The sequence below is a fragment of the Pollicipes pollicipes genome, unplaced genomic scaffold, assembly GCF_011947565.3.
Source record: "Pollicipes pollicipes isolate AB1234 unplaced genomic scaffold, Ppol_2.1 Scaffold_2555;HRSCAF=2994_pilon_pilon_pilon, whole genome shotgun sequence".
Lineage (NCBI taxonomy): Eukaryota > Metazoa > Arthropoda > Thecostraca > Pollicipedomorpha > Pollicipedidae > Pollicipes > Pollicipes pollicipes.
The window spans coordinates 30,856,531-30,883,572 of NW_023596136.1; the positions used below are offsets into that span (position 1 = coordinate 30,856,531).

Consider the following 27,042-nt stretch of genomic DNA (forward strand, 5'->3'; position numbering starts at 1 on the left):
ACAGAGTTTGCAGCAGGGGTAGGTAATCGAGATTAACATCACGGCGGAGTACGCCGCTCAGGACCGCGGACGAAATGGTGAGAACTTGTTAGTTACATCTGGGTGTAACCACCTGCGTGCGAGTAGTTAAACTAACGAGGGCTTAATTATCTCCTGATTACCACTGATATATGTAAGTCAACTCGCAAAATAAAGGGAGGAAATATTCCTGTCTATGACAGGACGTGGCATTGTCACACTACTGCTCATATTACCACTAGAAGTAGTCAAATGTTCACATCAAAAGACGAAGACACTGAACCTTGGGATCGCCGGCGTGACCAATTCTGCGCGATTTGACACTTCCGCTTCCCCTGCCCTGCCCTCTCCCGCCGGCTCTCACGCGTAGTATCGGCCCGAGACGTGGGCGAAGGCGGGGTCGGGCGGCCAGCATGACGCTGGTTTGGGCGCCCTGCTCGGCCGTCTTGTGCGTACTCCACAGGTACCAGCCACTTGAGCCGCGCGCAGCACACGCCGGTGGCCACGTGCGCTATCAGCTCCGTCTTCCACGCAGCCCCGGGTGCAGACTGTGCCGCTCACCCGCGTGTCTGTGGGGGCCAGTGGCGGGAGGGGGGGGGGGGGGGCGGTGATAGAGCTACGACACGTCAACTCATCGGCGTACTTTTTATAGGGGGAGGATGTACGCTCAAGTTCAAATGTTGGTGAGGACGGTCCGGATGGGCCGCGTTTCTTATCAGAGAGAGAGAGAGAGAGAGAGAGGAGAGAGAGAGAGATGAGAAAGAGAGAGAGAGAGAGAGAGGAGAGGAGGAGAGAGAGAGAGGGAGAGAGGAGAGAGAGAGGATGGAGGCGAGAGAGAGAGAGAGAGAGAGTGAGAGGAGAGAGAGAGAAGAGAGAGAGAGAGAGAGAGAGAGAGGGAGAGAGAGAGAGAGAGAGAGGAGAGAGAGAGAGAGAGGGATGCATATATATATATATATATATATATATATATATATATATATAGGATTTACGTGGCCAGAATAGCTGGTTAGAAAACTCCGCCAAGATCTGTCTGTCGACATGAATTTCCCTAGAAAGTCCTGAGAGACCGTTTGCGGTCGTAAAACCGCTCACGTATTCCTCTCCTCCCGTCGTTGAGCGCCCCTCCCCATCCGGTCACGTCCTCCGAGGACTGCGGGCCGGTTCATGGCGAGTCAACTCACGCGCCAGGCGTCTGCTGAGCTCAGAGGCGAAGGCGATGTTCATCAGCTTGGTGTTGCTGTACTGAGACGAGCTGTTGAACGTTTCCTCTCCGTTTAGGTTGGCGAAGTTGATGCCGTTCGCTGCGGCAGGAGACCGGGTCAGCTGACGCCGGGTGTGTGGCCCCATGCGCTGCGTAGTATCCGTCAAGGAACCACATGATCATAGGACATGTGTAGCGCCCTCGCATTGTGTTCACTCGCGTGGACACACTCATAAGGAGTGTACACATAAATGCTGACGAAGTGGTAGCTGGAGCACGTGATTTTCTCGAGATGTATGCGTTGTTTGAAATAGTTCTTTTCACTGAACTTAAGAGTGGACTTCACCTAATGTATCAAATGTCTGCAGGGTAATCTTTTGTGTAACAAAAACAATATACGTGACATGTCGTGATATGGAACGCAATATGTGAAAGGCAGCAGAGCCGATTACTGAAGTAGTTGGCCATGGAAGAAACGTTGATGATTCGTCCCTGAGGTGCAGCCTTCAGCTTGTCCAGAAGAAGAATGGTGAGCAGAAATGGCGCCAGGTGATTGACCTGGAATGCCAGCTCAAACCCATCCTCAGTCTTCTCAAATGGCCTCCACATTACACCTGTAGAAAAGAGCAGATTAAAGTTGGTGAACCGGGGCAGTGCCGTAGGGCTTCCAAGGAAATGTGAAACATGAAATAAGGTTGGGGATGGGCACAAGCTTTAGGTTGCACGGTGCAACGTGTGTTCTTACGTTCAAGGTGCAAAAGACGTTGCGGCCATCGCGCAATGTAGTGCTGCACCTCACATATGGCCAACACGAGCGCGGGCGTAGCCATTGTAACTGCGGTCGGTGGGACCTCGCCCCCAGTGGCCCTGGGACGGATTGGACTGTCTCTAGGCGTTCGCAATAGATAGTAGCACCAAAACAGCAATAGACACATCCAGTAGCATCCACGGCCTGGTCGCATCCATGAGCACGCACACACATGTCCGAGTAACTTGAGAAATCGTTCTCGGTACTCAGCACCACGAAAAGCCGCCTAGGAGATACTGGATGCTGGCGTTCCTTGTTTACCAGCATTGTTGATGAGCACGTCAAGACTCTGCTCTGTGTGGTTGAAGTCCTTGACGAATTCCCGTACGGAGTTCAGCGACGTCAGATCCAGACGCTTCACACTGAGGCTCCCACCGGTAGGTGGCAGACCTAACCTGATCCCATTCGCAGCCACGCGGCCCTGCGGAAGCAGACCTGGCATCACAACCGACGAAAGCACGGCAGCCACAGGCATTTACCGGCACCACGACCTTTCCGCCCCCCTCCCGTGCACCACTCGGCGTGACGTCACCGATTTCTGCCCTCGCCTGACCTTGCTGACGTCGCGGCAGGCCAGGACGACCCTGGCGCCGCGGCGGTACAGCTGGCGCGCCGTCTCCTGGCCGATGCCGCCGCTGGCGCCCGTCACCAGCACCGTGCGGCCGTCCAGTCGCGCCTCCGAGAAGTAGCGGCCGCCGGCGAGGTAGCGGCGCAGGACGAGCAGAGCCGTGCCGAGCAGCACGGCCGGGACCGGCGGCCAGGAGAACAGCAGTAGTATCACCACTGCCGACACGCGGCAGAGAAGGGTGGGGACGGGAACATAACGGCGCCGCACGTCGGAAACACAGCGTCACGTGTTCCGATTTGCGACTAGAACCGTTCTTCATGCTAACACCGTTCCGCAACATTACACGACACGCTAATGCGTAAAACTGTCGATGTCCCCTTTCGTTCAACGCACGCAGCCTTCTCTGATGCAGACAGCAGATGCCCCTGCCCCGGAAATCACTACACTTCCCGGAAACGGGAAAGAGGGTCAAGTTTCGTTGGTGGCGGGGGGGTGGGGGCAGCAGACGGGAAATTATGATGCATCTGTGCTGCACCGAGGGTTGAGCTCGACACCTTGGTGCACGCCGCGTCAATGACCCTGTGGGTAAAGGCCCGCGTGTTTGCCGGTCGTCGCGGCGCCTCTGACCTGGTTAAGCGTACCAGCGACTTTACCTAACCGAAGCACCGTCTGACCGGGGGGTCGCCGTGGCGTGAGCTTTCTTACTCCCGCCACGCAAACCACGAACGCTTGCTGAGCTCGCGAGAGCCGCGGCCAACACCGAGCATGCCGCTGGGAGACCACCGGCGAGGCGCACTCACCGAGGCAATAAACCGCGGCAATCTTGGTCAGGTCCTGCTCGACGAACTTGCCCATGTCTTCCGCCCACGAGCCGAGCTGCGGCTCGGCGACCCAGCCTGGCGTGCGCTCGTGAGGCATGGTGATGCGAGGCGTGCGTCCGGTCGTCTGCCGCGCCGCCGGGGGCCGCCGGCCCCAGCCCGCCCTATCGGACATCGTGCCGCGCTGCCGCCCCTGGCCGATCCGGCCGCGATAGACCGCAAGCCGCAGCGCTGGCGTGGTGCGAACGCGCAGGTGCCAGGAGCCGACTTCCGCTCACAAGAAGGGATGCGCCGGCTCTTGTACAAATCTATATTTCGACAAACAGTGCATAAAACACAACACAAACGCCGCTGCGCCGGCTGACTGAGGGCGAGTCGGATCACATGGCGCCCGGCGGCAGCGACGGCGGGCGACGGAGACTGCCGCCGCCGCGCGCCGCCGGACCGACCGACCCGCTTCCCCGCCTCCGTCGGGGGCGTCCACACGAGCTGAGCTGCAGAAATGCCCCGGCCGAGCGGGCGCCGGCGCCGCCAACGCACGCCCCCGACGCGATGGCATGACGTGGCCGGCGGCGCCCCGCCTCTCGCGACGGGCCACTGTGTCCAGACGCGGCACCCCACCTCCTCGCGCGCGCGGCGATCGCCCGAGAACAAACACGCCGTCTGGACGCACGCGCGCGCCGGCACTATTGCCGAATTCCTCCGATCACTGTCGCCGTCACTGTCACGATCACTGTCGCTGTCACTGTCACGATCTCTGTCGCCGTTACTGTCACGACCTCTGTCGCCTCGAGTCCTCGACGCACACACACACACACACTGAGTAAAGCCGCGGGCGCGCCTGCGCGTCGCCTCGCAATAAAACAGTCACCGCGCGCACGGCGCCGACGGTCGCTCCAAGCAGCCGGACGAGCCGCCGCCGGCTCGTAGCGCCGGCCGGGAAGCCCCGAGCCAGCCGACAAACGCACGCGCTGAGGAGCGAGTAACGCGAGGCGGGGACAAAGAGAACAAACCCGCACAGAGCAGCTGCCAATCACCGATGCGAATTATTGCGCCGCGAGCACCAAGTAGGAGCTGAGCTGGGCGAACGACCATCTGGAGGCGACCTCATCCCGTGACGTCACTGGGTAAAACTGCGCCTCGGAGGACCGGCACCGTGCGGCCCTGCCGTCGCAGCACGGGCCGGCGAGCCGTAAGAGATGGCGCCACGCTTCGTCTAGGTGTGGCCCGGGCCGCCGGCGCCGTTGGCTCCATCCGACAGGCTCAGGTGGTCCAGCTCAGAGGCCATCTGGCCGGACGGGCCGCGACAGGCCTCGCCACCGCTCGGCCGGGCCGGAGCCTCTTCCGCGGGCACGGCCGAGTCCCCAGTCAACTCCTGCCCCGTCACCGGGGGCGGGGCGCACCCCGGCGGGACAGGCGGGCCGCCATCTCCGGCCGGGGCCGGGGCCGGGGGCGCCGCCTCGGTCGGGCGCTCGGGCGAGGGGGGCGCGCAGCGTGGGTGCTGCGGCGGCCGCGGCGCCGGCGACACCAGACCCTCGCGGGGCCGCTTAGTGCCGCCGGCCGCCGGCTCCACCGTCCCGCGGCCGCCGCCGTTCCGCTCCGCCGCGGCGCGCCGGCGCATCTCGGCGTTCAGTCGGTCGACGAGGCGCTGTTTGCGCGCGCGGCGCGCCTGCTGCTCCTCCTGAAGGCGGCGCAGCCGGGCGGCAGCGGCCGCCGCGCCGCCTGGCCGGGCCAGAGGCGGCCCTGCCCGCCCCGCTATGGGCGGCGCAGTGAGCATCGCGCGCAGCAAAGGAGTGTTGGGCTGCGAGCCGGCGCGCGGGTTGGGCGGACCGCCCGACGGCTTGACGTGGAGAGCGTCGCTCGGAACACTGCGCGAAGAACCAGAGGTAACGCTGCGCGCACGGTCGCCACGTGCGCCCGACAGCACAACATCAGACGTAGAGCCAGCCGACGTGCCGGGCTGGCCGTCGGACCGAGCGGGCGACGGAGCGTCGCTCTGCGCGGGGGACATGTGGCGGCGCCGCGAGGGAGACTTGTGGCAGCGGCGGCCCTTCGGCCTGCAGGTCGGCGCCGGGGCGGGCGCCGCCGGACCGCCGCCTCCCTCCCCCGACATGCTGAGCAGCGCCGCCACGGCCACATCTTCCGAGGAGCCCGGCGGCCCGGGCCGCGACGTCGGCAGCGGGTCGCGGTACGCGCAGGGGCTCAATTTGCCCATGTCGGTGGGGGGTCGGAGCATGGGCCGCCGGAACGGGCCCTCCATGACGGGCACCTCGGGCTCCGGCGAAGACAGCTCGTCGCCGCTAAGCAGGGGCTCGTCCCAGCCGTCGGAGTCGCGGTCGCTGTCGCTGCCGCCGCTGACGTTCAGAGCTCCGGGGCTCAGCGACTGCGGCGGCGAGAGGTCGGGGCACGACTCCTCTCCATCAGGCGACGACGGCTCGTCCGGCGCGCCGGCGCCCAGCACGACCGCCTCTCGCAAGAGCCGCCACAGTCGCCGCGGCCGGATCCGCCGCTGTCCGCCGTCTGTGTCCGGGTCCGAGTCAGAGTCGGAGTCCGAACCCGACGGCGAATCCAGCTCCGCGGCGCGCTCCGGTCCCACTCCTCGCCGCGACGCCGGCCTCGGCTCATCCTCCGACCGTGGCTCCCGCTCTGGCTTTGGCTCATCCCCTCGCCGCCGCGGCTCCTCCGCTCTCCGCGTCTCCCGCTCTGCCTCCGGCTCCCGGCCGTTCTGCGTCTCCGGCTCCGGCTCCCAGGCGCTTCGCGTCTCCGGCTCCGGCTCCGGCGGCAGCGACACGTCGACGGTCAGCGGCCGCAGCTGGCCGGCGCCCACCTCGAGCTCGGCGCCCAGCTCCAGCTCCAGCTCCAGCTCGGTGCCCGCCTCGCCCGGCAGCCGCAGCGCCTCGCCGTCACCGGCGGCCGGCGCGCAGTCGCAGACGGGATCGTCGGCGAGCACGCCGCACTCGCGACAGTGGTGAGGCGGCGAGCGGCAGCCGGCCAGCAGCAGCGACACGTCGGCGCCGGGCTGCAGCGTCTAGCCGTCCTGCTTGAGCCGGCTGAGGGCCTCCCGATACCGCTGGGCCAGCTGCTCCGTGCCCTGTGGCGCAGAGGCGGCGCCGTCGCGTCAGAGCACGCTGCGGGCAGCGCGCCGGCCGAACGGCAACTCATCACGTCAGTTCAAGAGCACTCTGCTGGCGAGACGGCGCGAGCAGTGCGACATGGGGCTGCAGCACCGCGGCGCGCTGGGCTTGAGGGGGGGGGGGGGGGGGGGGCGACGAGCCGGGTTGGAGCTCACTGAGAGGGGATTAGTCCCAAAGGTGTTGGTACAAAGTGCTTCGGCGGAAAGTGAGACAAGGTAATTCTCGAGTCTGACGGTGCCTGAAACGGCGACGGAAAGTCGCCACTTTGACGGCCAGCCAGGAAGGACTGACCTCAGAGGCAACTGACATGGCAACAGCACACATGCGGCGAGGAAGTACCGCATCATCTGCGCTGCGGTGGGACACGGCGCCGGTTCCGCAACGGCGTACCGTACCCGTGCCGATAACCACCGCCTCCGTACCTGCACTTTGATGGGGACCATCGGCCGCTCACGCTCGGCGACTGGCTCTATCAACTGTGTTATGATTGTCTGGAGCGCATGCTGGCGACCATCTGAAGCACGCCGACAGCCGCGTCATCGACGGCGGGGGCCGACACTGACGGACGTCTCCAGCGGGGTGCGGCCCGGCGCACCGGGCCGCACCCCGTGTGACGGGACCGTGCGTGCTCGCGTCACTCACCGCTGCACGTGACACGGTTACAACAGAAAATACGCACGGCGTGCGCACATAGACAACACCATTAACATAGACGCCACATTCGAATAACCAACGAGGCGTCAAACGGACGCAGCAAACACGGATTGGAATTCTGGACAGCTGAAAACAAGTGCCAGATAATACGGCGGGGCACGATACGAGGCATCCCTCGCCACCAGTCAACGGAGCAGCCAGCCTCGGGGTCACCCACCGTCCAGCGTTTGCTCCAGCAGATTGCACCACTTGTTCCGGACGTCTTCGGCGGCAACCCGGTCCTGCTCCCTCTCCGACTTCGCTAGGTCGACCAGGGCCGGGACGGTGCCCTCCTGCGTCAGCTGAGTAGCTTCCGCCGGATTACCGGACAGGAACATCTCCACCGTGTGCTTGTTCAGCCCCTGCGGCACGCCCCGGTGACCTCAGAATGACGTCACAACGGCGTCCGGCTCATGACGTCACGACGACGTCCGGCTCATGACGTCACGACGGCGTCCGGGTCACGGCCGGAGTTGTGGCGAGTGTTTCACAGTAAGCTATCGTAGCTGACTCGGGATCAGAGTAAGGTCCAAAACCCTGAGCACAACATCAGCTGGGCGGGTTTTGTAGCGCACTTCCGGTGATGGATCGTGGGTCCTAGAGAACACATCGTAGGGACCAGTGATGCCCAACGTGATTGGCTTTGGTGTGTGTCGATGATACTTAACGTCATCGAGTACCACAAACATGAAAGGAAACATGTGCTGGCACCCGCCTATAAATGGGTAGGGGTTAGACACCCGGTGCAAGCAAAAACCAACCGTCCACGGTGCAGTACCAGAAACAAACGGCGCACACAGCAACGCACACACACCAGACACATTACTCCTTGCCAGTGCCGTCCCACCAGACAACAACCCTGGCAAGTCATAACCAGCCCTACACGCCCAGTGCGGCGTGCTGAGCGGCCCGCACCCCAGCCGCCCGTGTTCGCCCTCCCGCCCGGCGGGGAGCCGGGCCAGGGCGGCGCCTCGCTCGCGACACGGCCGTACCCGGACGGCCTGTCGCCGGAAGTTGGCCAGCTGGTCCGGGTCCAGGCCCAGGTCCGTGCGTCCGTCGGCCTGCTCCGCTATCAGCTTGTCGTTCTTGGTGCACGCCTGCATCAGGTACAGCAGCGACTCTGTGTACCTGCCGGGGCCGCGATGCGCGGTGTCAGATGAAGGCTGTGTAAGGCAAGGCAGTCGAACAACGAATGTGAGGTATGAACGCAGTCGCAGAACGTCGCGGTCGGCTACGCAGTGGCCGCAGTGACCGAGTGGTAGATATGTGACGGATTCGTACCAGGACAGGACGCATAGAGGACGAATGTACCACGTGCGGGCACAAGCAAGCCTCCATCCTGGGGCCCCAGGGCCTCAGAAACTTCCTAAAAACGCTGCGGAACCAGCGCCATGAGCCAGCGCTATGCTTCACAGACGCCACCATCACTTCATTCAGTTTCCCAGACGTCAGCATCGTTCACAATCACACTCAGCCAGCGTCCGCCACCTAACTGCTGCCGGGAGCAGCGCCGTCTCCGCCCGCGGCATTGCTCCGGGACCAAACCCCACCGTCCCAGCGCAGCGCCACCTGCAGCCGCGCCCGAGCGGCGGGCGGCCGGGCGGACCTGCGGTCGGCACGCACCTCCCCTTGGCCAGGTGACCGAGGCCAAGCACGGTCGACCAGGCGACCCAGCGGAACTCGCTGTAGTGCACATGCCAGCTGCGGAAGCGGAGCCGCTCCTCCTCCGAGCGCTGCTCCACCAGCCGGGCCAGCTCCAGACTGGCCGCCTGGTACAGATCGCGCAAGCTGCCGGCCACGGACAGGGGCGGCGTCAGGGCGACGGACAGGGGCGGCGTCGGTGACGGTGAACAGGGGCGGAATCAGGGGGACAGACAGGGGCGGCGTCAGGGCACAGCCAATGAGCACCATCAAGAGCCAGTTCGGAGCATGGCCAGGGCAGGTCAGGAGCATGGCATGGCCAGAGCAGGTCCGGGGACAAACGGGAAGGCGGCCATGGGTGGTCAGTGACACGCTCAGGGCACCACGCGGAAGCGTAGTCACAATGACACGACTAGCTGCACGAGCCGAGAATCTGCGGGACGCATGGGGGTGTGTTGGAGTGGGGGTGCGCCTGTGATGGGCCCGCATGCTGGTGTCGACAGTTGACGACCAGGTGCTCTCCCTTCCTGCTACCCTGCCTGTAAGCACAGCATTAAGAACAAACTAGCTACAGCCCAGTGCGTGGCACTCGGCGCCACCGCAAGGCGGGTCGTGATCAGCTCAGATACAACGCGCGTGAGCTGAGGAGTCGGCCGGACGCACCGGTTGCGGGGGGGGGGGGGAGGGAGGGGGAGGAGCGCGGTCAAGGTGACAGCCCCGAGCAATGTCAGACGCCCGCTGGTGCATCCTTGACGCAGCGGCAGACATGCCCCACCACAATGCTGCATATGCGTACTGTGACGGCACGCTCACGGTGACAGCATGGCAGTGGTCGCCGCAGGAGTATGCAGACCGGAACAAAAGTCAAACAGAACGGAACAAACAAGAACGGAACGGACCAGAGGACACGACCTGGAGATAGTGCTTTGGGGCGACGGAACACAGCACAATGCCCTCCTGCGCGTGGCAGACAGATGGCAGCACTTTTTAAAATATTCCTTCTAAACCTCCTCAAATGGGTGGCTTTCTAGGATCCGAGCTCACGCTGAGTAGTGCTTGTTCTGTGCCCCTTACCCCTACCACCCGATTGTGCGATTTCATACCAACGGCAGAATTAAGTGGCGAAAATTCAACATGCCGTAATGCTCAGCACGGTCCGTCCTGCCCTCCGAAATCAGCCGACTTTTAGCGTGGCCGCTGCTACCCGTTGCGGGCCGTGACTGTCGGGGAAAATAGCGAGCGCCTAAACAGACTCGAACCCACCCGCCGTGAGTGGGTGGATCGGAAGGCAGGCGCTCTAACCAAATGAGCTAACATTGAAGGGACCAGCAACGAACTGAAACAGACTAGCTAGGAAAGCGAGACTGGAGACGACGAGGGAGGCCGGCCGGGCGAGCGCAGTCACCTCAGCAGCCCTAACCGGGCGCGACACTTACACCAGCACAGCTGACCCGGTGGGAAACCCGCGGGGAGCAGCACTGGCCGGGAGAGAGCTCACGCCGTCGCAGCCCTGGCCGCAAGCAGCGCTCCCTCACGCCAACACGGCCACGACCGGCGGACAAACCGACGCCACCGCGACGGTGGCCGGCCGCCAGCAGCTGACTCACGCGGGCACAACGCGGACGGTGGGGTGTGTGAAGTGCTCGAGCAGCAGCCACCGCACGTCTGGCACGTCACGCGCGCCGTTGCGGACCAGGTAGACGGGCATGCTGTCCATACGGTAGTCGCAGTTCGGGTCGGCGTCCATCGCGCCGCACCGTTCCCGGGCCTGCGCCTGCGCCTTGCCCAGCGCCTGTGGGTACGGCACGCGTGGTCAGACGCGCCGCCCGGCCGTGCCGCTCACCAGCAGGACATGGGAACGATTGGAACTTTACGTCTCAGGGTACATTAGAGTCATCTACAGACGACTCACCAACACAGGCTGTCCAGTCGTGGAAAGGGCGCCAGAGCGCATCAAAACGCACGCGTTCCATATCGCTGTGACCACTCCCTTCACATCACCACATGGGCCTGTACGTGGCGTTCTCCCAGGTTACATGTACCCGCGCCGTGACCCAGCGTCTCGGCTATGAAGCGCTCCAGCCCAACACCCACCCTGCCCACCATCCCACACCGCCACGTGCGCCGGCGGGCCCACCTCCCCACCTCGCAGATCCAGTGGCGGGCGCTGGAGCCGGGCGCATCGGCCACCGTGGCCTTGAGCAGCTCGAGCGTGGCCGGCAGGCTGACTGCCGCGTGGCGCGCGCTCAGCTCCTCCCACTGGGTGCGCTCGGCCGGGTCAGGCATCGCTTGATCGCCCGAACTGCCGCCGCCGAACTGCGTGGCGGCAAAGGGGAGCCGGCGTCAGCGGGCGGCGAGAACGGCAAGTCAGAGGGCGACGCACGCCAGCCGGCTTGCGCCAGCTGGCGAGAGCAGCACGAAACATCAGAGAATCGGCACGCAGTGACGCAGACGCCGCCACCATTCAGCCGCACGAGACGAACGGCTCTGTGCACGCTTTGTCTCAACAATGCACACAGAACACCTGGCGATCACGGCTGCCACCGGACTTCTCACCGAACAAGTGCATGAGTGGGCCTCTCTCAGACCCCTCATCGGTACCCCTCACATCAGCCCAGCCCGGCACCTGAGTGGGTGCGCCACTCTTCAGCCCCTGATCGGCGCCCCTCACACCAGGCCGGTCCGGCTCCGCTGCCGGCCCGCCCGCACCGGCCGCAGCCAGCGCCGCCAGCCGGTCCGTACCGCGTCGGCGCTGTCCATGCTCTGGGTGTTGTCGTCAGACGGCTGCGGCTCTGAGTTCCAGGTCTCCAGCTCCGTCTGGAAGGCCCGGTTGTGCTCGTCCACGTACTGCTGCAGGGGCAGCGGCAGCCGCTGCGCCTCGTCCTCCGCGTCCACCATGCCCGACTCCTTGTCCACCTGGGTGCGATCTGCGCGCGCGCGCGCGCGAGCGGCGCGTCAGCGGTGGCGGACACCGGCCCCGACAGGCCGACTGGCCAGGCGGGGCGGGGTTCGTCGGCACGTAGGCGGGCCGTGCACATGGCGTGTGGTTAATGTGTGCCGAACACGTTCACAACGTTCGCGTGGTAGGCTCCATTGGAGACAGGGGTTAGCAAGTGGTGATGGCGAAGATAGTCCCGGCTTAAGCACGCAATGATAGACGCAAAGGCGTGCCGATACGTGCATGTTTTCACGTGCAAAATGAAAGTCAGCATCACCGGCAAATGATTGCAACACTTGCTTCTTTCCCCACGCCATCCCCCCATCCTGTATTGACGACCAACACCTTAGTTCTTTGACTGATGTTGGACAAGTGCCACGTTACGCACTGCCGACGCCCCGTTCGACCATTCGTCCATGCTTTGACCATACGCTCCCCCCCCCCCCCCCCCTTCCCTTACCTTATCCCAACAGCACGTCTGACCCCTGCCAACGACTGTATCTCCCACGCATCAAACTCACTTCCTTTCCGTCCGTCTGCGGGTGACCGGGGGATGGGAGGGAGGGGGGGGGGGCACCTCACGCAGACCCACCGTCCATCAGTTCGTGCCGGTTGACGTCAATGTAGACCAGACAGTAGGCGGACGTGTTGTGGTGGCCACCGACGCTCTCCAGGCACAGGTCGTCCCACGTCGCCGCCGTCACCGTGTTGTCGTTGAACTGCGGCCGGGCCGGCACGACGGTCAGAGCACGCGGCGACCGCCGCCGCGGCGGCACTCCGCCACCCGGGACGCTCCGGCGCCGCTCGCTCGCTCGCTGATGCTGAGGTCGCGCGGGGTCACGGGGCGCCGCTCGGCGCGGCGAGCGGTCCGGCCGCTGACGCAGCCGAGAGCCCGCAGCGCCGCCGAGCCGCCGAGCCGGCCCGCCACGCCGGAGACACGGAGACAAAACAACCGACGGGAGACAAGCCCAGAGTGGCGCTACTAACGACACAGACGTCCCCGCACCGCCAGTGGAGCCGCCCGTCTGGCAGCTCAACTCAGTGACAGGGGGGGGGGGGGGGGCTTACCTTGAGCCAGATCTTCCGCTGCGGATGGAACACGTAGGCCCAGTAGTGCCCGGACACGGCCTGGCCCTCGTGCACCAGCACCGAGTGTAGCCGGTAAGGCACCTGAAACACGCGCGGATCTTCACGCACGGCACGACGGTGGACGGGCAGGAGGGTGCCGGTGCTGGCGCCGTGCCAGGAAAGCGCGCGGCCGTCCCGGAGAACGGAGAGGACGCGGGCGGCGCCAGCAGCCAGCTGGCCGAGCTCCGGAGTAGTCGGGTCGGATCAGCCCCGCGGCAGGGCGGAGGGGACCGCCACCAGCGCCGCGACACGCCGCGTCGCCCGCAGCGCCGCCACCGAAACACTGTGAGTCAGGCTCACGGCGGCCTCATCGTCGGGAGCTCGAGAGCAGCCGCGCTGGCTCGCGAGCTCCTGTGACACGCTCCGTCCACAGCGAACCCCGAGACGAGCTGCAGAGACCCGCCGCAGACCGGCCGGACGCGGCCGAGGCACCAAGTGCGGCGCGCGTCCTAACCAGCGAGGGCGTGGCGATGCGCCCACTGACGTCTGAGCGACTCATTATACTGCGTTAGACCAACTCGACGCCATCCCGTTCACCCTCATTCAGCGCCAGCAGGTCCCGTGGGCAGTTTGGCACACTCTCCCCGTTACCCCCGGATCTCCAGCCTCCGTGTCACTGAACGCGCCCCCTCACCTCCTTCCCACACACAACTCCCAGCTGGGGTATCCGCGCAACGTTGCGCAAATCCACCACGCACGACGAGGTGACGCACCTGCCGCAGGCCTGGCTCGTCAAACATGGTGTCGATCTTGGCATCGATCTCGCGAATTTGTCGCTTCAGCTCTCGCACCTCCCTGTCCACCTCCTGGGTCCAGCGCTCCAGGCAACGCTGTGGGTTGTGGCGCGCGTTAGGGGTCACACCGGTCAGGTCAACAGGCCAGCTCACGTGAAGGTCACCACGTGAGGTGGGTGCTCGAAGTCCCACGGTGCCAACACAATGCATGGAGAGGGACGAGCGTTCTGATCCCTCATCTGTCGTGCACATCAAGTCAGGGCAGCGTAACGGCTGCTGCTGCCATAACCACCAGCTGCCAAGTGCGCCACTACAACGACGCAGCAGAACACATCGTCGGTAGATGGCGTCCGAGGAACAACAGTGGTGATGGATGCCTACGCCTCCCGCAACAGAACTCAGCACAACGCTGCACCAGTCATCTCCTCAGCGGAGGTGTGGGTCGGACCCCACCTGTGCTGCTGACCCACCTGCACCACAGTCATCTCCTCGGAGGAGGTTTGAGTCAGACCCCAGATGTACCGCGGACCCACCTGCACCACAGTCATCTCCTCGGCAGAAGTGTGAGTCAGACCCCAGATGTACTGCTGACCCACCTACACCACAGCCATCTCTTCGGCGGAGCTGTGAGTCGGACCCTAGCTGTACTGCGGACCCACCTGCACCACAGCCATCTCCTCGGCGGAGGTGCGAGTCAGACCCCTGCTGTGCTGCTGACCCACCTACACCACAGTCATCTCCTCGGCGGAGGTGTCAGTCGGACCCCTGCTGTACTGCTGACCCACCTGCACCACAGCCATCTCCTCGGCGGAGGTGTGGGTCAGACCCCTGCTGTACTGCTGACCTACCTGCACCACAGCCATCTCCTCAGCGGAGGTGTGCGTCGGACCCAGCGCCGACTCGGAGCTACGCGGCCCGTCCTGTTCGGAGGCCGCCAGTCTCGTCGGCACCGCATCGGCCACAGCCGGCGAACACTGCAGCACAGGTCGGCAGTACACGTCAGCGCGTATACCACGCTGGACACCAGCTTTCTGTTCTCCTTGTTTGATATTTGGGGGGAAGGTTGCGTCATTTTTCACTGTTCGGCCACGCCAACTGATTCCGCAAAACTACGCCCCAGCTGCCGACTGTTAACTAGAGCGACGCCGTTTGGAGGTCTGAGGGGGACATAACCCTTTCCCAGCTTTAACACAATGGGCTTTTGCCGCCCCTGCAATTATATCTCCAGCATGAACGCCTTAACGCACCTTCCCTTCTAATACACCACCTGGCATCAAACTGTTTCCTCCCTTCCCGCCCCAGACATCCTGGCCTGTCTTCAACCCTCCCCACGCCGACACCAGTTCGTCCAACCCATCTCCAAAACGTAACCACAAGACCCTCTCCTAGTGGCCGCCCGGCCCCAGCCGGCGGTAGTCCGCTGGTTGTGGGTGCCCCGGCGCCCTGGACTGGCTGCGCTTACCGTTGAGGGCATGCTGGGCTGGCTGGCGGCCCTCCGCGCCGGCCGCGGACTGCTGCTCGGAGAGTCGACCAGCATGCTGGCGGCACACACAGACGTGTCAGTCACCGCCAACCAGACGGTTGTGTCAGTCACCGTCAACCAGACGGCAGTGTCAGTCACCGTCAACCAGACGGCAGTGTCAGTCACCGCCAACCAGACGCCCGACGCTCCACTCTCCGTGTCCGGTACACGGAGACATGCACCGTTTCAAAGCTCACAAAGTTCCAAGTGGCATGTGAAGCTCCACGTTTATGCTAACATAAGGAGGCACTGAGGGGCCCGCTCTGACCTGGTGACCGACGAGGAGGTGGCCGTCTCCATCTCCACGTCCTGCACGTCCAGCAGCGGCTCGCTCACAGAGCCGCGCGCGTACTGCAGCGCGTGGCGCAGCAGGCGGGACAGAGGCAGACGGGGCGCTGAGGCGCCGAACGACAGGTACCTGAGGTCAGGTCAGGTCACGCAGGTTAGGTCCTTGTCAGGCCAGGTGAGGTGGGGTCACCAGAAGGGACGGGGGAAATGCGTCGGGTCGGATTGGCTAATGCAGCCAAGGCGACGCCGTGTTCAGCTGCAGGTACGTCATGCCATGTCAGGTCAAAGGTCGCTCTGGATAGCATGTCACACTCACTGAAGCAACATTGGACTACTGAAACTAATCGTTTCATGACATCACCACACTGTCTAGGCCTGCGAGATTCCCAGGAAATACCAAGCAATTACAAGCTATCCCATTTTCTACTGGCGGTCCCGCACGAGGCCCGCCGCGGTCAGGGCTCACGCACTGGTCCAGGCGCCGCTGCAGCTGGTGGCGCGTTTGCCGCAGCTGGGCGATCTCGGCGCGCTTCACGGTCACGATGTTCTTGTTGATCTCCAGGTACCGGTCCATGTACATCTCCATCGGGAAGGTCAGCCGGTCGTGGATCTTCTCCGTCCGGCCAAGCGCTTGGTCAAACTGTCGGGACGCGAGGCGGGCTATGGTACGTAAACACACACTGAGGCATGGTCAGTGGCGTGGATAGATTGGAGGGGATGGGCATTTGACTCCGCTCTGTCAGCGGCAGTTCTGGGCCCTCTCAAAATCCTCACAACCAACTGAACTATGTGGACCCACGTTCACTCGCGTTACTTCGAACACGTAATCAATACACCCGTGATATGCTTCATAGCGTTGCACTCCGTCTACAACTCCAGCGAAACAGATGCACGCCACATCACCTCTAAACAACCCCAGCGATAGACCACCGCCTATCTGTCGCGCCGCGATAGATCACGACACCGAAACACGCTCATCCCCCCCCCCCCCCCAACTCGCCACGTCACACTCCCCTCCCCTCCCCTCCCCCCCGCCGCGCCTCACGTGGAACCTGCTGAGCTCGAGTAGCAGCACGGGCGGCAGCACGGTGAACCACTGGTGCGGTCCGGGCGCCGCGGCGTCGCTGGCGGCCGCGTCCGGCCCGGCCGCCACCGACGCCTCCAGCGCCTGGTGCAGGTCCTGGCCGGGCACCACGGCCAGCGGGAACTGGCCGAACGTCTCCGTCTGAGTGTACGGCAGACCTGGCGGGCGGCGGCGGCGGCGGCCGTTAGCGAGACGCACCGCCGCTCGGGAGAGGCGCAAAGGCCGGGTCCAGACAACGGTGTCATTTCCCTTCCACTCGCCTCCGAAAACGAGGTCAGTTTCCATCATTCGGCAAACGATGTCTGTCAAAAGAACTCCGTCCCACACAACGTCACAATCAGCGAGTCCCAAAATTGACCCGCGTCTCTGCGGTAACTACAGCACGGAGAAACACGAGCCGGCAAGGGGCGGCGGGCTACGCCGTCCCGTCGGGCCCGCAGCCGCCGCCGCTCAACAACGTACGGCAGTCGCGGCACTCCGACCAGCACATCGCTTCACACGCACACCCGGCCCGGCACGCGGGGGCGGCCACCACACCGCCAGCACAGCCCGCCTGCCACAGCCGGGCGCCGCCGCCGCCGGCGCCGGCCGTGCCTCGCGAGCCTGCATCCCCCGCCGGCGACCCACCGTCCCGGACGCCCTCCGTCTTGTGCTGGCCGTAGAACAGGCTGATCATGGGGTTGCGGGACCTGCGGTCGCCCCGGCCGCTCTCCGCGTCCGTGTCGGCGTACTTGAAGGCCTCCTCGAGCCACTCCAGCAGCTGGCGACCGCGGCACAGAACCGGGTAAGCTCGCCACGTCGCCAAGCATGTCCCTCCGACATTGACATTACGTGTGCTAAGGGTGCGTTACTTCTGTCGCTAACTCCTCCCTTGCATTCAACTGTCTGTTTCTCAGTCAGGAGATGTCACTTCTGTAGGACAGCTTGCCCGCATACGTCATCATTCGACTGCCCTTTGAAGAGGCGCTTGGTTACCCGTCTCGTCGGCCAGGAGCGTGGACCCAACTCCCCTCTCAAGGGTGCGTGGACCCAAAGCCCCCTCTTCAGAGCACGTACATCCAACCCCCTCGTCCGCACTGGGTGCCAAATCTCCGACGGAATTCTCCGCTTAAGTGCGAACGGTGCTAACATCTCTTGTATGCTTTCGAGAACTATAAAAAATGATTTGCAAATGTTGAAATAACATCCGCTCGGTGTATTCGCCAGCTGTTGTTTGGCAGACATCGTATTAAAAGTTGGTTTCTGAACAGGTCTGTAGGCTCTTGTTTGAATTTGATGCTTAACAAGTGTTATATCTATTTACATTAGCTTTTATTATCATAATCATATCACTATTATAATCATATATCTGTCTATCTATCTATCTGTCTGTATATAAATACATATATATATATATATATTTATATATATATATTTATATATATATATATATATATATATCTATATCTATATCTATATATCTATATATCTATATATCTATATATATATATATCTATATATATATATATATATATATATATATATATATCTATATCTATACTTATATAAATATATGGTATATCATATCATACAAGGCATAAAAATGTTGCAATTGCAGCATTGCAGAGACCGTACAAGAAATTCGGAGCCCACAATATTATTCATTCGTCGATAACCAGACTTTAATCTGAACATTGTATATCGGCAATATAAGTGGTAAACGTGATATTGCGAGTTCTTTAGGTCACATTTCTGAAGTATTGTTCATATCTAACAGCATTATGTTACATGACTTCATTTGGTGACTGCGCAGTCTTTATGCCCGGCCAGTGTTTGGTCGAGATCAGGTAGTTGTGTCCAGATTTTTTCAACTCTGCATACCTTCAGTTGGCTAGCAACGCACCCTTAGCATATCAATGCATAGCTCATTGCAAATGCAACGTCTTCCAAGCGATTCATGCGGCGGCATGCGCACAGATTTACCAGCAGATTGCACAGATGACGTAGCTTCAATTATCATTCATATTATGCACTTAAATACCTAGTTATTCCTACGACACCAACAAGATAATCAGCAAAACCTAACCAAAGCCATTGTCCCGAACACGACTGCTCATGCGGCTACCTTGTGCGTGAACTCTGAGATGTCCTGCTGAGAGTCGGTCGCACCGCCGTCCAGCACCTTCTTCAGCAGATCCACGGCGGCCCTCGGGTCGACGTGGCGTTTCTCAGAGGCCACCAGCAGCGCGAACAGCCGCCGCAGCTCCAGCATGAACTGGGCTGTGCGCTGCTCCTGCGTCGGCGCAGCACGCCAGAGCCGCCGCATTATCCAGCTGCGGACGACTGGACGCCACGCAAGCGCGAAAGCTCGGCCACGACAATAAGCAGCGGCAAAGCCTGGCGAGACGCACACGACCACTTCGGCAATACGCCACCCCACACAGCAAAGAACACGACAGGGGATCAAGGTCGATTCTGGCGCAGGCGGCACAGGCTGCCGGGGTTCGATGCGGGACCAAATCCACTATGACGACTGCCACAGTCATGTTAATAACGTACTCCACACAGGCAGGGCCCCGTGCGGCAGCCGAGGCGGGGGTGGCGCCTGGCGCCACCGGCGGCCGCCGCGGGGACTGACCTCCGGCGAAGTCCGCTCTCGCTCCACCGGCCGGTAGCGCAGCACCAGGCCGCGGAAGGCCGGCAGGTGGAACAGCGACTGCACGACGGCGCTGAACCAGCACGTGTTGCCCACGTTCTTGAGCCCCACCGGCCAGTTGCCCTCTCTGGAGCGGCCGACGGGGCGGCGGTCAGAGCGAGCGGCGACCGACCGGCGGACGCGGCGACCCGGCGTCAGCTGCACAGACGCCCGACCAGCTGCCGCCCATACACTCCTCACGGCCAGCGACAGATGAACTCCAGCGAACACGCTGGTAAGTGACGACACGTACAAGTCGCTCAGGCGTGTGGGCTAAAACGGTACGATCGGGAACGATCTCTCTGCGCGAGCAAAACGAGCAGCCTGTCTTGAGGCAACACCAACCTCACCGACGGCAATGCGTCACTCTCTCGCAGCGTCCAAGCACTCACCTCCTCCAGTCATGGGGGTTGATCGAGTCCACCCAGGGGGCGCCCCGCTTCCGTTTCGAGCCGGCGTTCTGGTCGGCTATACTGGCCTCCAGGACCCTGCCGGCCATGCGCGCCGTCAGTACAGCACATGAAAGGGCGATCACCTGTGTTTGCCCGTTGCTGGGCAAACGAACATTCTGTCACCACATTCCGACACATTCTGTCAGCCTTGGAAAGTGCAATTATCTGGAATCAAGTCAGTGTTAATTTCTCACTATATCTACAACGGTCTACTGTCAGGTCGCCACAATTTTCGCATCTGGATAAAGCAAAAGAACCCCATCAATTTGAGCAGCATCCTAAATAGAACACGAGCCTTATATTTTAATAATGTAAATTAATACAAAAAAACGTGACACCATCATTACGTAAAAAGTTATCGTGTTCGTAGCTAATTTGGCGACGGCACTGAAAAGCATAGCTTTGTGCCATCTCCGTCACAAAAATTGACATGGTTCCCCACTAGCGTAGTCCGAAACGAGACATAAGGGAGCGCCACATCCTCTCCTGTAAGCAGGAGCCTCCTGTCTGCTACCCCTTCAGTAACCAAGAGTGAACGCTCACCAACCCAACGTGCCAAACGGTCACCAAACATCCCCACCGTGTCGTGGCGTGGCGCTGGCTGGTCAGCCACCTCCCTCGTAACTGCACGCGCACACACAAGAGGGACGCCACTGCCACCCTTCCCGCCATCCCAGCGGGGTCCCTTGGGTCCCGGGGTCCCCGCGAGCTCGGCTTACTTGGCGATCTCCTGCTCCTCGCGCGAGATGCCGCTAGCCGCCACGCTGCCGGACGCCTGCCGCTCCATCAGGCTGAGCTCGATCGCGCGCCGCAGGTCCGTGTCGCCGGCGTCGGAGGAGCGGAACCGCACCTTCCGCTCGACGGGACGCTGCGGCAGCGGCCGAGCGGCCGGCGACACCATCAGGGAGACGCAGCCACGGAGATCACAAGAGACGCGGTCACGACGGTCAGGGAGACGCAGCCACGGAGATCACAAGAGACTAGGTAACAACAACGGCATCCACCACAAGGAACGGGGGACACGTTCGCCTCAACAGAGAATGGGGCAGCACAGAGCGACGCGGTCACGTGGCTCCTCGACGTCGTCTCGGCGGCACACAGCTGCAGGGAGGCATTAGATTATACTATGATTCATCTCCTCCCCTCTGAACCATAGCATACGCCCTCCCCCGTCCCTCCCCTCGCCAGCCTCACCTCGGCAACGTCGGGCACCTGCGCCGGCGCGGCCGGCTCGGGCTGCTCGGCCGGCTGCCCGTTCTCCACCAGCAGTGTGGCGGCGCGCGCCACGTCGTACTGGCCGGTGGCAGCGACGCGGCTGGCGTCGAGCGCCTGCGACAACACCGCCTCGTCCTGCACGCCGGTGATCTCGCGCAGCTGGTCCAGCATCTGGGATGCCCTGTGCGGTTCCTGCCAGGGCAAGAGAGTCACACCAGGTGTGTGTGGGGGGGTGGGGGCAAGTGCTGCCACAATACTGCACAAACAGGTAACTGACTGTATTATCAGGGGGCAAGTGAGGCAATTGAGCACTGCAAATGTGGCAGGAATGTGCACACAATTCACAGATATGCCATGGAGAAACAAATAATAAGACATGACTGAGCCTGCTATACTTAATGAACTCTAGACAAGAGGTGAACTGGTTTGCAATTGAAAACACATCCAGCAGACCTACTCACACCTTGCACCATCAAGATTAACTTTTTCTAAACAGCTATTACAGGAAGAACTTACTGATGATTGGTAGTAAGTGAAGGAGGACTGGTTGACAGTCATTGTGAATGGAGTCTGTGCAGTCTCCCTTCACAATGCTTGTTGTGTTGATCACACAATGCCAAATATCTTGTGATTCACCAGTCCCATGCAACTGAGGATCTTTTCTGACGAGTCTGGAAATAAAAAATACATGTGAGAGGAATTACTGCAGGGCTGATAAGTTGGGCCAGTTGCTGAAATTAGAGACAGTGGATCAAAGTCATATCAAACATGAATTTCACATATTCAGCAGTGAAATATATCTGACCAAGGACTACCAAAAACATACGACTGCATAACACTCAGAGGCATGCAACTGTTATAGTGGTGCACACTGCAATAGTTTAAGATCACATGTCAACATTATGGACCCAATGAATCAGCATCAGAAACCTACTCTTAAAACATGGCTAGGAAATAGCCCATGGCCGGTCAAACTGATTATTCTGATGCGAATAGTCAAATTTGATTGAGAACACTGAGACACAATTGTGTGGCTACTGCTGACATAATGTTATGGACTATTATGAAAAAGGGAAGTGTCTCAACAGGGCATAGCTTAAATTATGTGATGTATATCCCTGGTTTCACATAATATTCATACCCAAAATAAGACATAAAGTAAGAAATATTATAAGCATTAAACAAAATTTCTGCAGGCTATATTGTCATGCATTTTAAAGCTTTAAGGCAAGCACTTAAACAACCTGTGCTTGGCCAAAATCCTCTTACCCTGCCACATTATACAGCAAACTTGCTAGTCATCACCAGCTGCACTACAAGTTAGAGTAGCGGTCATACACCCACAGGTGTCAGACAGTTACCTTTTGATATGTTCATTTCAGACCTTGTGGATACTATTGGCATTACCATTCAGACACTGAATCAAACCTACAATTCCCCTGCTACTAGAAGGCCAGAAAATTTGATAACTGGAGACAAGAGCCAATATCCACCATCAAACAACACCAATTTTCTTTACACGTGCCATTTAGAATGCCACGCCCACTTACATGTTTTAGTGCTGGGCTCTCTTCCTTACACTAAAGTGAGCTGTTCCATGCTGCATAAATGCCTCAAAATATTCGTATAATTTCACAGCAAAATGTGATAACCTCGCAAGGGACCTATCACCACATCTCAGCAAACTGCAATGAAGATGAGGAAGTTGTTCCAATACTTGGAACAGCTCCCACACTTCTTACAATGCCACAACACAAACCCATCATCCAAGAAAGAACAGATTAACCGCGACACGGAATAATATCACATTTCCGTCGTCGAACGGTAGTACTCATGCAAGTGTCGATGTGATGATAGCACATTTTAGCAACACACAGAGAGCGGAAAGCAGGACTACGCATGAAGCTTACCATGCAGTTTCTACCTATCCACCAAGTGTATGAATGACAACCGAAGAGGTCACAACGGTCAATTACGCGCTACGGTATCCAAGTCCCTAATCGATTAAAATCACTACCACCGAGCCTCCTCTCCCAACTGTCACACGACGGCTCCTCAGCCGGAAATGAACAATCTACGTTCACAACGCGGCTGCGACGAATCATTGCGTAGAAAATCTTGCAATGTGACTGAATTGCAATATGGAAGCTCTGACGCAAAAAACACACCCAGATGCAGGGGTAGTTTATATTTTTTAAACTAAACTTGATACCAGCCTGCTGTCATTAGGCAGCCTTAGTACTCGTGTTTACGTGTTATCTTAAAACCTAACTTTCAAACATTTTCATCCAGACGCTGAACTGCATATAATGGTGTTTTTTAATAAAAAAGGTTCATAGCAATTTAAGGTTGTCGGAGGCACTGCACTCTCTTAGAGTATACTGGAAGGCAGCCATGAAATCACCCCCTTTGCGTCACGACGTTTATGTTGCCAAAAGTCTACACGGTAGTAATGGGGCGTTTGCAATCGTTCAGGGGCTTGCAAGGGGAATGGCAGGAAAGCTCGCAAGGCTGTCACACGGTTCTTCGAAGTATTATAGAACCGTGGGGAAATCCTACGAGTAGCTCATAAGGAATTGCTGAGAGGAAATCACCTGTCACCGCACGAGGTCTCTCCAAGAACCGCATAAAACTGATGATTGATTGCATGTGGCTCATGCATCGTATTACTGGCTATAGAGGCATCTAAAGGTGCTTATGCCCGTCTATCGCCAACACTATCGCAACTGATGGCATTTATGGTTGACTGGTAGTCTATCCATTATGTTCACTGCCAGTATAACATACACAGAGTATGAAATGAGAGTGATGCTTCAACAGAACTTAAAATTATCTTAATGAGTGTGAGTGTGCATGTCTTTGGCATGCACACAATATTTTTGGTATCCAATACACTGTGCAGTGGTTTTTCTAGGCATGGTTTCAAGCAACTTGTGTAGGCAATTACCAGGAAAAATTAAAAATGGCAGGTCCTTATCTCTTCAGCACCCATGAGCTGCTGCATGCAGGGAATATCTTGCAATTCCGTATATTGCGGCTGATCATTAGAGGTCTCCCACAGATGCACCTGGCAGTGCATGCTAGTATTAGGTTCCAGCTGAGAAGTTGATACTGCTTGGCTTCATTGTTTACACTAATCCTTGGTCAAAGGCAGTTGTTGATCTGCCTTTAAACCCACACTACATGCCATAGGTTTATATATATCTACTTATATATTTATGTATATATAAATATATATATATATATATATATATTCATATCTATAGCTCAATTACTTGTTGGTACTTAAGTGTTGATGCTTCAATAGCTATGAACATGACATTGTCTGCAGAAATCAATGCATAATGGTTCTTTGTATTACCATGATTCATAGATGAGAGGCATGCATTAAGAGGGACCCATTCCAAAAGCTTAGTCAAACAGAAACCCATTGTCTGTTCATGGTTTGGCAGAACCTATCATGTGATTAGATGTAAATTATGTGAAACAACTTGGTGACCACACCCAGATCACCTCATAAAACAACTAAGCATGGCGTGGAAACTCAAATCATATTTTCATAGGGTTGTTTTGTATTCAGCTTCTCCAGCTTTGATGAGCCAGAATTGCCTGACCTTTTTGTCAGCTGGATAGGGCAAAAACAAACTAATAAAGAAGGGCACACTTCAAGATAATTAAGCCAAATCTGGTGATTTCTGTTTTCTGGGAAGTGTGTTGGACTTCATCAACTTCATCACCCTCTCAGACTTTTTATGCCCTTGTATGCAAGACTCCAATTAGCTTGTTCACACACAGATTGCTCAATGTTCTTCAAGTGTTTCTCACATCTTGTGCATTTGTTGGTGGTGCGGCCTCACCAGCATCGTGGGGCCCATTGTCTAAGCCCATCCCCATCCCTGAAATTGTGTTTGCACCTCCAGAAAATCTGATCTGCTGCTGCTGGGCTGGATACTTATCTGATTCGGGACATCAAGTAGCTGCCCAGGATTCAAAACCACAGGGTGTTTTGGCCCCCATCAGCATATGGAGACAGTAAGTCACAGTCAGCAGCAGTCAGTGCAAAATGGACCATTCAAAACAACACAAAACGCGACGCAGCAAGAGAAAGCGACCACCTCGTCAAGAGACGGCCAGCCGCGTAACCACCGCCACCCCATTCATAGAGATCCCATTCTCCCACATCCTGCACTCGCGCCAGTCCCGCCACCACTTCCCTCCGTCGCACCCTCTGCACGCGGGCGGCCAGGCGAACTGCGCGCGCATCAAGCTACTGCTGCGCCAGGTGCTGGAGACCAGCGTCGACGTGCGCGGCGCGGTGTCGGAGCCGCCGTCGCTGGCTAGCCAGCGGCGCCTGTCCCTGCTGCTGGCCGAGCTGGTGGCGCGCCGGCGCCGCTGCCGACCGGCGGCGCTGCTGCGGCGGCGCTGCGGCGCCGGCGCCGAGCCCGTGCCGCCCGGCCGGCTGGCGGCGGCGCTCTCGTCGCTGCTGCGCCGCCTCGTGCCAGCCGACCTGCTCGGCCCGCGCCGGCTTGACGCCGCCATCGGCCACCTGCTCTCGCTGGGCCGGCATGACGTGCTGTGCGTGGGCGACGTGACGCGCGGACTGCGCGTGCGCGGGCGCGCCTGGCTGCGGAGCGAGCCGGCGGACACGGCCGTGAGCTTTCTGGCGCGCGCCGCCGTCTGGACGCTGCGCTGTCTCGTGTTGGACGCACTGCGCGCCTACTTCTACGTGACCGAGCTGCTGCGGCCGCGCCTGCAGCTGGGTTTCTTCCCGAAGGCGGCGTGGCAGCGCGCCGCCGAGGCGGAGCTGGCGCGGCTGGTCGCCGGCGGTGCGCTGCGGCCGGTGCCGGCGCACGAGGCGGCGGCGGCGGCGGCGTCCCCCGCCGGCCGCCTGCGCTTCCTGCCGAAGCCGTCGGGCGCGCTGCGGCCAATCGTGCGGCTGCCGGCGACAGCCGCCGCGCTCGACCGCTGGGCGCAGCTGCGCGCCGTGCTGCGCCATCCGGCGCTGCAGCCGCCGGAGTCGGTGGCCGACCGCCGCCTGCTGCACGAGCGCTGGAGCGCGTTCGCTGCCTCCCGCCGCCGCATGCCGTCGCCGCTCTGGTTCGTGCGCGTGGATGTGCGCGACGCGTACGGCTCTGTGCAGCACCAACTGCTGCTGCGCGTGGTGCGCGAACGGCTGGCCGAGCTGCCGGCTACTGTGGTGCTGTGCCGCCGGCCGCGCGGCGGCTACGCCCTCTGGGGCGCGAGCGCGGCCGGGCCTCGCACGCCGGTGAGAACCGCAGACGTGGCGGCCGCGCTCGACCGGCTGGTCACCGGTCAGGTCGTGCTGTACGGGCGGCGGGCTTTCCTCTTCACGTGTGGCATCCCGCAAGGCGGGCCGCTGTCGTCGGCGCTCTGCGATCTGTACTACGGCGCCATGCTGCGTCGCGCCGCGAACTGGTGCTTTCCGCCGGAGCCGCAGGCGGCGCTGCTGCTGCTGCGTTCCGTGGATGACATCCTGCTGCTGACCGAGCGGCGCCGTGCGGCTCTGTGCTTCCACCAGATGGCGCAGGCCGGCGTGGAGCAGTTCAGCTGCCGCATGAACCCAGACAAGATGCGCACTAACCTGTTCACCGACCCGGGCCCCGAGGTGGCATTCGTCGGCAGCGTGTTCCACACGGGCACACTCGAGGTCAGTCCGGACACGGCAGCCTACGACGGCGTGGACATGCGCTTCACCTTCCGCACGGTGCGCCTGCGCCGGCCGGGCGAGTACCTGCGCGCTCGCCTCATCTACTTGGCCACCGTGCGCATGACGCCTCTGCACTGGGACCCACGCGTCAACTCGTCGGAGCGTCTGTGGCGCTCCCTGCGCGCCCACTTCGTCGTCACGGCGCGCCGCTACGTGGCGCTGCTGTCGCGGCTGCGGCTGGACCGCGACGAGCGGAACGCGGCGTTCTTGGCGCGCGCGGCGGCGCTCTGCTGGAGCCGCGTGGGCGGCCTGCTGGCGCGCTACGCCCGGGAGGGTGGCTACGCCGCCTGGGCGGGCGCGCCGGCCGTGCGCCGCGCTGCTGTGGCCGCCTTCCTGCGGGTGCTGCCGCCGGAGCTGGAGGTGCTGAGGGCGGCGCTTAGGCGCGTTGGTCGATGCAG

At 60.4% G+C, this 27,042-nt stretch overlaps 2 protein-coding genes and 1 long non-coding RNA gene across 3 annotated transcripts; all 3 read right to left on the bottom strand.

Annotated features, from left to right (window-relative positions):
* Positions 1–1,106: 1,106 nt before the first annotated feature.
* LOC119100274 (retinol dehydrogenase 11-like) lies at positions 1,107–3,513 on the bottom strand. The gene is made up of 6 exons (XM_037223385.1): positions 3,396–3,513; positions 2,581–2,810; positions 2,289–2,448; positions 1,672–1,833; positions 1,200–1,319; positions 1,107–1,168 (listed from the first exon to the last, which is right to left on the bottom strand). Exons 1-6 carry the CDS (start codon positions 3,511–3,513, stop codon positions 1,107–1,109), a joined length of 852 nt encoding a protein of 283 aa, XP_037079280.1.
* Positions 3,514–6,304: 2,791 nt separating this feature from the next.
* LOC119113123 (ubiquitin carboxyl-terminal hydrolase 25-like) lies at positions 6,305–20,953 on the bottom strand. The gene is made up of 22 exons (XM_037237465.1): positions 20,896–20,953; positions 20,421–20,569; positions 19,642–19,737; positions 19,193–19,337; positions 18,680–18,847; positions 17,203–17,335; positions 16,537–16,733; positions 15,962–16,131; positions 15,472–15,621; positions 15,144–15,219; positions 14,530–14,655; positions 13,661–13,777; positions 12,888–12,989; positions 12,412–12,538; positions 11,624–11,808; positions 11,027–11,197; positions 10,489–10,673; positions 8,864–9,028; positions 8,233–8,368; positions 7,419–7,602; positions 6,970–7,061; positions 6,305–6,504 (listed from the first exon to the last, which is right to left on the bottom strand). The coding sequence occupies exons 2-22, from the start codon at positions 20,486–20,488 to the stop codon at positions 6,442–6,444; spliced, it is 2,856 nt and encodes a 951-aa protein (XP_037093360.1). The 5' UTR covers positions 20,489–20,569; positions 20,896–20,953; the 3' UTR covers positions 6,305–6,441.
* Positions 20,954–20,969: 16 nt separating this feature from the next.
* LOC119113129 (uncharacterized) lies at positions 20,970–22,967 on the bottom strand. The gene is made up of 3 exons (XR_005095832.1): positions 22,827–22,967; positions 21,433–21,587; positions 20,970–21,108 (listed from the first exon to the last, which is right to left on the bottom strand). It is a non-coding gene; the product is annotated as an uncharacterized LOC119113129 (long non-coding RNA).
* Between the last annotated feature and the right edge of the window lie 4,075 nt (positions 22,968–27,042).